At 52.3% G+C, this 12,182-nt stretch overlaps 1 protein-coding gene across 3 annotated transcripts in view; it reads right to left on the bottom strand.

The window, feature by feature from the left end:
- Positions 1-6,830: 6,830 nt before the first annotated feature.
- Positions 6,831-12,182, bottom strand: part of LOC144953771 (uncharacterized) — a 10,608-nt gene continuing 5,256 nt past the window's right edge. For all 3 annotated transcript variants that reach the window (XM_078884407.1, XM_078884406.1, XM_078884408.1), the window contains 2 exons: positions 10,619-10,932; positions 6,831-7,748 (listed from right to left, as the gene is read on the bottom strand). In XM_078884407.1, coding sequence (XP_078740533.1) covers positions 7,587-7,748; positions 10,619-10,932 — 476 coding nt within the window. In that variant the 3' untranslated portion in view covers positions 6,831-7,586. The remainder of the gene's footprint in view (positions 7,749-10,618; positions 10,933-12,182) is intronic.

Here is a 12,182-nt window from a genome sequence, read left to right on the forward strand (position 1 = left end):
TCTCCTGCTGTAGAGTAAACCAAACAAGGAAGTGGCTCAGAGTTCATCTCCCTGACCCAGCCCATAGACATCCCTTCTCACCTCACCCCTCCCCTCACCCCTCCCCTCATGCCCCCCTCACCCCTCCCCTTCTCCCCCCCTACCTGTTCCGAGAGCCCAGACGGCGACTTCTCAAAAGTGACGTCATGCACGGGCGTGACGTCACTTGTTAAACTGTTAAATTACATTTCGACTTAAAGCTTTCGTGACTGCAGGGATTCATCTTCTTGGTTCTTTCGGTAAAGTCGTCACGTAGAAGGGAAATAATGAAATAATAATAGAGACCCACACCCACAGAGACCCACAGAGACTCACACCCACAGAGACCCACACTCACATAGACACACACTCACAGAGACCCATAGAGACCCACAGAGACTCACACCCATAGAGACTCACACTCACAGAGACCCACACCCATAGAGACCCACACTCACAGAGACCCACAGAGACCCATAGAGACCCACAGAGACTCACACCCATAGAGACCCACACCCATAGAGACTCACACTCACAGAGACCCACACCCACAGAGACCCACACTCACAGAGACCCACAGAGACCCACACTCATATAGACCTACACTCACAGAAACTCACACTCACAGAGACCCACACCCACAGAGACCCACACTCACAGAGACCCACAGAGACCCACACTCATATAGACCTACACTCACAGAAACTCACACTCACAGAGACCCACACTCATAGAGACCCACACTCATAGAGACCCACACTCATAGAGACCCACACTCACAGAGACCCACAGAGACCCACACTCATAGAGACCCACCCTCACAGAGACCCACACCCACAGAGACCCACACCCACAGAGACCCACACTCACAGATACCCACACTCATAGAGACCCACACTCACAGAGACCCACACTCATAGAGACCCACACTCATAGAGACCCACACTCATAGAGACCCACACTCACAGAGACCCACACTCACAGATACCCACACCCACAGAGACCCTCAATCACAGAGACCCACACTCACAGAGACCCACACTCATAGAGACCCACACTCATAGAGACCCACACTCACAGAGATCCACACTCATAGAGACCCTCACTCATAGAGACCCACACTCACAGAGACCCACACTCACAGAGACCCACACTCATAGAGACCCACACTCACAGAGACACTCACTCACAGAGACCCACACCCATAAAGACCCACACTCATAGAGACCCACACTCACAGAGACCCACACTCATAGAGACCCACAGAGACCCACACTCACAGAGACCCACACTCACAGAGACCCACACTCACAGAGACCCACACTCATAGAGACCCACAGAGACCCACACTCACAGAGACCCTCAATCATAGAGACCCACACTCACAGAGACCCACACTCATAGAGACCCACAGAGACCCACACTCACAAAGACCCACACCCACAGAGACCCACAGAGACCCACACTCATATAGACCTACACTCACAGAAACTCACACTCACAGAGACCCACACTCATAGAGACCCACACTCATAGAGACCCACACTCATAGAGACCCACACTCACAGAGACCCACAGAGACCCACACTCATAGAGACCCACACTCACAGAGACCCACACCCACAGAGACCCACACCCACAGAGACCCACACTCACAGATACCCACACTCATAGAGACCCACACTCACAGAGACCCACACTCACAGAGACCCACAGAGACCCACACTCATATAGACCTACACTCACAGAAACTCACACTCACAGAGACCCACACTCATAGAGACCCACACTCATAGAGACCCACACTCATAGAGACCCACACTCACAGAGACCCACAGAGACCCACACTCATAGAGACCCACACTCACAGAGACCCACACCCACAGAGACCCACACTCACAGATACCCACACTCATAGAGACCCACACTCACAGAGACCCACACTCATAGAGACCCACACTCACAGAGACCCACACTCACAGAGACCCACACTCACAGAGACCCACACTAACAGATACCCACACTCACAGATACCCACACTCATAGAGACCCACACTCATAGAGACCCACACTCATAGAGACCCACACTCACAGAGACCCTCAATCATAGAGACCCACACTCACAGAGACCCACACTCATAGAGACCCACAGAGACCCACACTCACAGAGACCCACACCCATAGAGACCCACACCATAGATACACACTGTTGTGTATATGCCCCTTTTTCCAAAAATTAATATTAAGAATAATTCTGCCAATAATATATATTTTTAACAGACACCGGGGAGCAACTTGGTAGCAAACGAAGAAAGTGCAAAACACCCATTTCCCCACCTCCACGAGCAGATGCACACCCACCTCGCCTCAAAATGCCAAAGGGCAGGAGATGAACCATAAATGGTCATAAACCCCTACCCTATACACACAGAGCGAGAGTGGGGGAAATCGCAAATGGGGTAAAAACAATACCCACACTTCAAAAGGCCCCACACAATACCAGCAGTCGGCATTACGAGAGATATATATAAAATTATTATTTTTGTAACGGTTCAAAGTTCAAAAATTGGCAACAGGGAAAACAAACAGACGGGGTTTTGAGCCATAATAGTTAAACAAAGTTACCAACTTAGCCGCGAAGATTAAGCAAACATTGTCTATCCTCACTCTAAACACGTTCCTTCGGAGTGGGCAGGTAGGAACTTGGTTGGACGGCGCATTCGTGCACGACAGACAGACAAATAATCCCTGGTGGGCAGTGTGGAACCTGTTGTTCCTACCTGTATGTATACAAGATAACTTGACTTTAGGTAGCCAGGCAGACAGCCCCCTTAACTATCGGCCCCTCCCCCTTGCTTAGGCCCCTCCCATTACCCCCCCCCCCTCCCTTAGGCCCCTCCCCTGACCAACCCCCCATATCATTAGGCCCCTCCCCTGACCCTCCTCCCTTAGGCCCCTCCCCTGACCACCCCCCATATCCTTAAGCCCCTCCCCTGACCCCCCCTCCCTTAGGCCCCTTCTCCGATCCCCCCCTCAGGCCCCTCTCCTGACTCCCCCCTTCCTTAGGCCCCTCCCCTGACCCTCCTCCCTTAGGCACCTCCCCTCTCCGTACCCGGCAGTAGGTCTCCACCAATCAAAGAGCTGTTTGTAAGGTCTCCACCAATCAAAGAGCTGTGTGTATTATATATTTATTTATGCACGACAGACAGACAATAAATCCCTGGTGGGTAGTGTGGAACATTGTTCCTACCTGTATTAAAGACACACGCACAAGCCGGGGTGCAGGAACACAGCGTGCTCTGTGGAAAGGGAGCCCCGACCGCCTTTGTCTTCCCACAGCACGGATAGCAAGACTCGCGCACACGAGCAAATAACATCTCCCCATAAAGATGTAGTGACATAAGAAGGGAGGGGCTGCTGGGGGCTCTGGGACCCTGGGCGGGCCAGGCCCTTAAGCCTCTTGGCGCCAGGCGCTGGGTTCCCGGGTGGCCCAGGCGCTTAAGCCCCTTGGCGCCACCAACGGGGGGGGGGGGGGGGGGGGGGGCTGTGTGTGCTCTGTGGGAGATCTGGGGGCGCACACGGCCCCACTCCTCGTTGGGGACGAGGCATACAAGGGGAGCTCCCTGGACGATCAGGGTCAGTCGTAGCTCAAGACCCAAGACCCAAGACCAGCCATCTGAGGACCCTGGGATGTTGTGAGAGCGAGTGGTGGGACTCTGGAACTCCCGACTCTACGACCTTGTGAGGGCGAGTTCCAGAGCGTAGCCAGAGTAGTGTATCTAGGCTGTGTACCTAGGCTGTGTACCTAGGCTGTGTACCTAGGCTGTGTACCTGGGAGTTGTTACAGAGTATCAGGACTGTTGAACTGTTGGAGTGCTGTTATTTTTGCGTGATAATCCATCCTGACATTTCATTCAGATGAGAATTGCAATGAAAGATTTTTTTTTTATTGCATTATTGAAATGACTCGCCCTCCAAGGTATGTTGGGTCCCATTCAGATGGACAGAAAATGTGAATTTACATTTCACAGGCGCTTTGTCAATCCCCTGCTGCACGAAGGCCCCTCAGTTATGGGAATGTTGTTTGACCATACTTCGCCACGCTCGTCAGCACCGGGTTTGGTGAAGGAGTGGTGGAGCAGTGGTTAGAGCGCAGCGCTACGGAACCGGCGAGCTGAGTTTGATTACTGCTCACAGTCGACACCAGTGAATCGACAAATGGTTGTAAGAAAAAAAAGCAGAAACAGGATCTCATTGTTGGCTCTGGAAGAGGAGAGCGCCATCGAATGCGCCGTGTGTTCAATACGCGCGCACAAATCGACCAGCACCGACGAGAACCGACTCGTCATTCAGCAGTGGAGAGAGAGAGAGAGAGCTACAGAGTACGAGTGCCAGCGCTGAAGCGTCGCCAAGCCCCGCCGGGCACCAACCCAGTGACCAAGCGTCTCCGCGAACAGCAGCGGGCCGAGACGTGCAAACGAAACGAGAGCGTCGCAAGGGCTAACGGCTGCTCACGGAGGATTGTCGAGGCTGAATGGCCCCACGCACACGGCACAGATGAGAGGGTGGAGGTGAGGGTGGAGGTGGGTGTGGAGGTGAGGGTGGTGGTGGAGGTGGGGGTGGAGGTGGTGGTGGAGGTGGTGGTGGAGGTGGGGGTGGAGGTGGTGGTGGAGGTGGCTCACGGAGGGTCGAGTTTAAATGGCCCCATGCACACGGCACAGATGAGAGGGTGGAGGTGGAGGTGAGGGTGGAGGTGGGTGTGGAGGTGAAGGTGGTGGTGGAGGTGGGGGTGGAGGTGGAGGTGGCGGTGGTGGTGGAGGTGGTGGTGGAGGTGGCGGTGGAGGTGGAGATGGAGGTGGTGGCGGTGGTGGTGAAGGTGGAGGTGGAGGTGAAGGTGGTGGAGGTGGTGGTGGAGGTGGCTCATCTCCCAGCGGAGAAAGTCGCGGCTGCAACGTCTGAGAGGAAAACTCAGAGCCGTTCTTATCACCTCCCCCACTCACAAACCGAAGGAAGCACATACACGCACGCACATCTACACCCCCAGGGCTCATGTAAGAGTTTATACAGGTAGGAACAATGTTCCACACTGCCCACCAGGGATTATTTATCTGTCTGTCTGTCTGTGTCTGTCTGTCTGTCGTGCATAAATAAATATATAATACACACAGCTCTTTGATTGGTGGATACCTACTGCCGGGTACGGAGAGGGGAGGGGCCTAAGGATATGGGGGGGGTGGTCAGGGGAGGGGCCTAAGGATATGGGGGGGGGGGGGTGGTCAGGGGAGGGGCCTAAGGATATGGGGGGGGTGGTCAGGGGAGGGGCCTAAGGGAAGGGGGTCAGGGGAGGGGCCTGAGGATATGGGGGGTGGTCGGGGGAGGGGCCTAAGGGAAGGGGGGTCAGGGGAGGGGCCTGAGGATATGGGGGGGTGGTCAGGGGAGGGGCCTAAGGGGGGAGGGGCCTAAGGGAGGGGGGGGTAAGGGGAGGTGCCTAAGCAAGGGGGAGGGGCCGATAGTGAAGGGGGCTGTCTGCCTGGCTACCTCAAGTCACGTGATCTTGTACACAGGTAGCAACACCAGGTTCCACACTTGCCCACCAGGGATTATTTGTCTGTCTGTCGTGCACGAATGTGCCTTCCAACCAAGTTCCTACCTGCCCACTCCGAAGGAACGTGTTCTAAGAGACAATCCACCTCTCCCACACAACGGGACCGACCCTAGACAATCATCGGAAGACTAATTATCAAGTTTGAACACCAGCTGGCCGTGAGGAATCGTGGCCCATTGAGTGATTAAGAATCCGTCGGTTATAGGAGTATTAGGCGTTTTGTTTTTTTTGTTTTTTTTTCGTTTTCTCTTATCGCATAAACGACCAATAGATTAATTTTGGAGCTTTCGTGACTGCAGGAATTATTCTTTGGTTCTTTCGGTAAAGTGACGTATAATGATAAAGTAATAAATTAAATAATAGCATACTACGACGTTTCGATTGCAACACAAGCAATCGTCATCAGGTATAAATGAAATAGCGACATAAAATCTAACCAGAAAACTATAGACAGACATATAAGCAGACAGATATCACCAAGATACAGAGAGAGAAAGCAACACAGGCACAGTAGAGGGGTGATTGTCTCTGTACCTGTGTTACTCTCTCTCTATGTATCTTGGTGATATCTATCTGCTTATATGTCTGTCTATAATTTTTCTGGTTAGATTTTATGTCGCTATTTCATTTATACCTGATGATGATTGCTTGTGTTGCAACCGAAACGTCGTATGCTAGTATTTAATTTATTACTTTATCTTTATACGTCACTTTACCGAAAGAACCAAAGAATGACCAATAGATTCGTCGATGTAAACTAAAACTCTCGAAATCCTCATTACGAATCTACACGTTTACAGAGAGAGAATATCGTGTCAAACCTGTTCCTTTGTCATCGCTTAAGAACTAATGAAAGCAGAGCCAGAATACGCTCTCCCACAAACACACGCACGCACTCGCACGCCATTGTCTCAAACATTTCGTTAACAAACATAATCTTGCCGACGAATCTATTGACGTATGCTTCACCTTTGGTGGTATAATAAGTGCTTTTATTGCCCGTCATATGAAAATCGTTGCATGCCTGTTTTAAAACTCTGCCTGTCTCGATTTAAAGCTTCTTTCGTGACTGCAGGGATTCATCTTCTTGGTTCTTTCGGTAAAGTCATCACGTAGAAGGGAAATAATAAAATAATGAAAATAAAACACAATAAAATAATTCTCACGACGTTTCGGCCACAACGCAAGCAGCCGTCCTCGGGTGAAAACCAGGTCCGTCAAGGCGACAGACTCTGTTATTTTATTGTGTTTTATTTTTATTATTTTATTACTTCCCTTCTACGTGACTTTACCGAAAGAACCAAGAAGACTCTGCCTGTCTCCGGATGTGCTCGGTACGCGGTGGAATGAATGAGATGTGCGGTTGCCAAAGTTAAAACAACGCAAGCCTTGATGGTTAAGAGTGATGCTCACTGAGAGAAATCTCCCCGATGGTACCGTGGATAATTCCGAACATTTTAGAGTGTCATATTTTGTTTAGAATTAAAATTGCTTAAAACAGAAGTATTTAGAGTGTTTCTTTCCAAGTCCATGCAAAACTGTCTTATTTCTAAGAACTGTATCCTGCGATGAGATATGAATTTGGAGACCTAACATAACATAAACACACCAAGATAATCAATAAATGTTTAATCAAAGATAATCGTTTCATCCTGATTGATACAACTCTGGATAACGAAGCTAAGCCTAATTATCATAACCGCACACATTAACATAATTGCAAGCATCTGCATAAATCACTACGATTATCTCCGTGATTATCATAATTTATGCATATAATTAACATAAATTATGCGATGACGCATTTTTTTAAATTTCATTATTTTTGATAATTTTTATCAAAATTTCATAATCCGGCATATACAACAAGAGACTTCAGCGATGGGCCTCGGGGAAGATCAAGACGTCACGTGATGCTTCCGTCCCACGCGGCTCTTCGGCCTTTCCTTGTTGCCGGGGCCGCTCAGAACTCGTCGAAGATGTCGAGCAGGCGCGTGTAGGTGTCACGCGTGGCCCACAGCGCCAGCCAGAACTTGCGCGCCTCGCGTCGACCCTTCTGCTCCACGATGTCCAGCAGCTCAGAGGCGGCAGCGGCACCTCCACTCTTTGACGTGGCCTTGACCTTCTACAACACGACACACACACACACGCATCATCATCAACACACACACACACATCAACACACACACACATCAACACACACACACATCAACACACACACATCAACACACACATCATCAACACACACACATCATCAACACACACAGCACCTCCACTGTTTGACTTGGCCTTGACCTTCTACAACACGACACACACACACACATCATCATCATCAACACACACACAACAACAACAACCGCCATTCGCCACTAAGTGGCGGTGACGTCACCACGACGCTTGTGCCAGGCCAAGTGCACCTTGAGGCCACGTGAAGTGTCGAACGCCCGCTGGCAGGAGGTCACGGGGCAGACCCAGCAGGTGCCACGGGTCGACTGACCGAGATGACTGGCTGATGCACCACCTGTGCCCCCTACTGTGCCAACTTGCTGTGCTTTAGCCACCCGGCGCTCCGCTCGTTGTTGTGAGCGTCGCTCCTCCGCCCTCCGTTGTTGTTGGAGGGCGACTGCCTCCAACTGCCCAGTAGCGTCCTTCACGAGCCTCCTCCACAGAGGCCGATCTTGACACCGCTGGTACCAGTCATAGGCAAGTCCACTCAGCTCCACGTCCTCCTGTACCACATCACTCCATCTCTTCTCTAGCCCGTGCCGCGCCCGTTTAGCCCCCTCGATCCGGCCGAACAAAAGCTGTTTAGGCATGCGGTGGTTGGGCATGCGGGCTACATGATCCAGCCAACGCAGCCTTGCCTGCCGGAGGAGCTCACCGATGGGACTTTGCCCAGATCTTTCAAAGATTTCTGAGCTCCTCACACAATCCAGCCTGGTTAACCCCAGGATGAATCGTAGGCAGGCCAGCCTAAATGTTTAACCGGCGCAGATGCTCCATTAGGAGGGTCCACGTTTCGCAAGCGTAGAGAAGGGAGGGAATGACCGTGGCCGAGAAGACTTGAAGCTTCGTGCGGAGCGACAGACCAGGTAGCTTCCACACAGCATTATGCAACCGATGAAAAGATCATGCCGCTCGACTGATTCAGAGTGAGACCTCTGCTGTTAAACCGGAGCCGGTCATGAGCACACTGCCCAGGTATGGGAAACTCTCCTCACACTGCCCTATCACCAATTCACTCACTCACCCACTCACCACCCACTCACCACCCACTCACTCATCCACCCACTCACTCATCCACCCACCCACCCACCCACTCACTCACTCACTCACTCACCCACTCACTCACCACCCACTCACTCACTCACCCACTCACCCACTCACCCACCCACTCACTCATCCACCCACTCACTCATTCACCCACTCACTCACTCACTCACCCACTCACTCACCCACTCACTCACCCACTCACTCATTCACCCACCCACTCATTCACCTACTCACTCACTCACTCACCCACTCACTCACCCACCCACTCACTCATTCACCCAATCACTCATCCACTCACTCACTCAGTCACCCACTCATCCCCCCACTCACTCATTCACCCACTCACTCACTCATCCACCCACTCACTCACCCACCCACTCACTCATTCACCCACCCACTCACTCACTCACCCACTCACCCACTCACTCACTCACCCACTCACTCACCACCCACTCACTCACTCACCCACTCACTCACCCACTCACTCACCACCCACTCACTCATTCACCCACTCACTCACCCACTCACTCACTCATTCACCCACTCACCCACCCACCCACTCATCCACCCACTCACTCATCCACTCACTCACTCATTCACCCACTCACTCACTCACCACCCACTCACTCATTCACCCACTCACTCACTCATCCACCCACCCACTCACTCACTCACCCACCCACTCACTCACCACCCACTCACTCATCCACCCACTCACTCACCCACTCACTCACCACTCACTCACTCATCCACCCACTCACTCATCCACCCACTCACTCATCCACTCACTCATCCTCCACCCACTCACTCACCACCCACTCACTCACTCACCCACTCACCCACCCACTCACTCACTCACCCACTCACTCACTCACCCACTCACTCACCCACCCACTCACTCATTCACCCACTCACTCACCCACTCACCCACTCACCCACTCACCCACTCACCACCCACTCACTCACCCACCCACTCACTCACTCACTCATCCACCCACTCACTCACCCACTCACTCACCACCCACTCACTCACTCACCCACTCACTCACCCACCCACTCACTCATTCACCCACTCACTCATCCACCCACTCACCCACCCACTCATCCACCCACTCACTCAACCACCCACTCACTCATTCACCCACTCACTCACTCATTCACCCACTCACTCACCCACTCACCCACTCATTCACCCACTCACCCACCCACCCACTCACCCACCTCGTTGTGAGCAAGGCAGTAACGACATCTTGTCCAGCGGCTGGACCAAGTATCAATGCGTGAACGGTGGGGGTAGCAGTGGTGACCTTGGGGGGCAGCAGTAGCCACCGTTGGGACGTTATCACTGATTCCAAGAACACAGGATGAGATGTTACTATCCTTAGTGCAAGCACTTCCAAGAGTTCATGAACAGTGAGCCTGGTGACATTTGGGCAGCGCATCGTCAGTAGTGAACCTTTAGATCCCAGGGTGTTTCGGCCTTTCACACTCTACACCCTCCCCAAAGGCGGCCAGCGACAGGGTGATCAATCCTACGCTTGCGTCCCATTCCCAATTAGTCGTAGGAGTTGCCTTGTTGTTGATAGCCAACATCCCATGGGACTATGAAGAGACTCACGGAACAGAAGCACCCAGGGCTCTTAAAAAAAACCTCAATCCACCTCTGCCTACATCCCCAAACCGTCATCTCCGTTTGGGAATGCCCTGGCGACAGAGACTCACATCTCTCTCGGCCATCGTGATGACCCCCTTGGAGCTCAGCTCGTTGAGTATCGGCAAGAGATTTCCCTGCAGAGCTCGCACGAGCTCCGGCATCAGAGTAACGATCCTCCGCAGGAGCTCCTCGTTGTCGTCGCCGCAAGCTTGAAGCTTCGCCTCGAACGACGCAGCAGGAGCAGCGGCAGCAGCAGGAGCAGCAGCAGCAGGAGCAGCGGCAGGAGAGGCTGCCGGTAACGCTGTCGGGAGCTGGACAGATACCACAGCGGCAGTGCCTGGTCCCGGCTGCCCTCGGGCCGTGCTGTCGGAGTCGGCCCTCGCTACGGAAATGGAGAAAGTTAGGGGGGGGGGGGGGAGCTGCTAAAAGCCTCGGTCATGGAGCGCGGTGATCGATAAAGTGGAATGTTTTTTTTAAATCCTTTATATTAAGTTCACTTGCTTGCTTGCTTGCGCGCTTACGAACGTGCAAATCTTTCGGTCGTTTTTTAACCCACTTCCCGTGATCCAATCGAGCTGACATTTAGCACACAGACTCGTTGTGCGTGACAATTTATTTTCCTGAAAAATTTTTTCACAAATTTTACACTTTTTAGGAAAAAATACATTTATTTAATTACCAATTGCTTAATGGTGGCAGGCAATCATCTGACCCATAGGTGGCAGCCATCTCAAGCCAGAGGACGAGAGGACTCTAGCCGCCACGCATATAAAGGATTTATAGTGAAAAACTTTGTTTTTACGGGTTAATTTTTAAGACGTGCAGAGTAACAGCGCTGGCTGCTGACGGAAAGTTGTAGCTGCTATGTACGGCAGTGCACACGTCAGCAGGCGACAGCAGAGGTCGCAAACGGGTTTTGATTCCTTACCCGTACCCGTACCCGGCCGCACCAGGGTCGCAAATGGGTACCCGTACCCGGCCGGGTACGGGTAGCCGGGTATCAGGTAGGGTACGGGTACGGCCGGGTACGGGTACGGGTACCCGTTTTCGACCCTGGTGCGGCCGGGTACGGGTAGGCCGTGAGTCACTGGTGAGTCACCGTTTGTCACTCATTTCCCGACGTCTTGTCTCTTCTCACAATTCAAGTTCCTAGAATCAACCCACCCGCGCCTGCAACATGGCTTCATCCCAGAGGTCGCAATCGGGTACCCGATACCCGTACCCTACCCGTACCCGGCCGGGTACAGGAAGGGTACGGGTACGGCCGGGTACGGGTACCCGTTTTCGACCCTGGTGCGGCTGGGTACGGGTAAGGAATCAAAACCTGTTTGCGACCTCTGGTTTCCACACAACCGTTAGATCTCTTAGCAGACTCCAAGACACAGGAGGGCTCTCCTGACCGAGTCGCTCGCTTCTCTGAAGAGAATACCGCGAGACCGGGGTAACGGCGGCCATCTTTATTCTAGTTTGCATTCTGACCACAAGCATCGTGGTCAATGCAGACACGATTCCTCGTAGTAAGAGCTTTCAGTTTGGTGTTTGAACTTCTTAACAGGGCTGTGTTGTTGCCAGAAGAAAGGGGGGAAACCTGTGATCATATTTTGGTACCGGCAAAGGAGTTCCCACGATGTA

This window comes from Lampetra fluviatilis (genome assembly GCF_964198595.1).
Source record: "Lampetra fluviatilis chromosome 45 unlocalized genomic scaffold, kcLamFluv1.1 SUPER_45_unloc_1, whole genome shotgun sequence".
NCBI classification, from domain to species: domain Eukaryota; kingdom Metazoa; phylum Chordata; class Hyperoartia; order Petromyzontiformes; family Petromyzontidae; genus Lampetra; species Lampetra fluviatilis.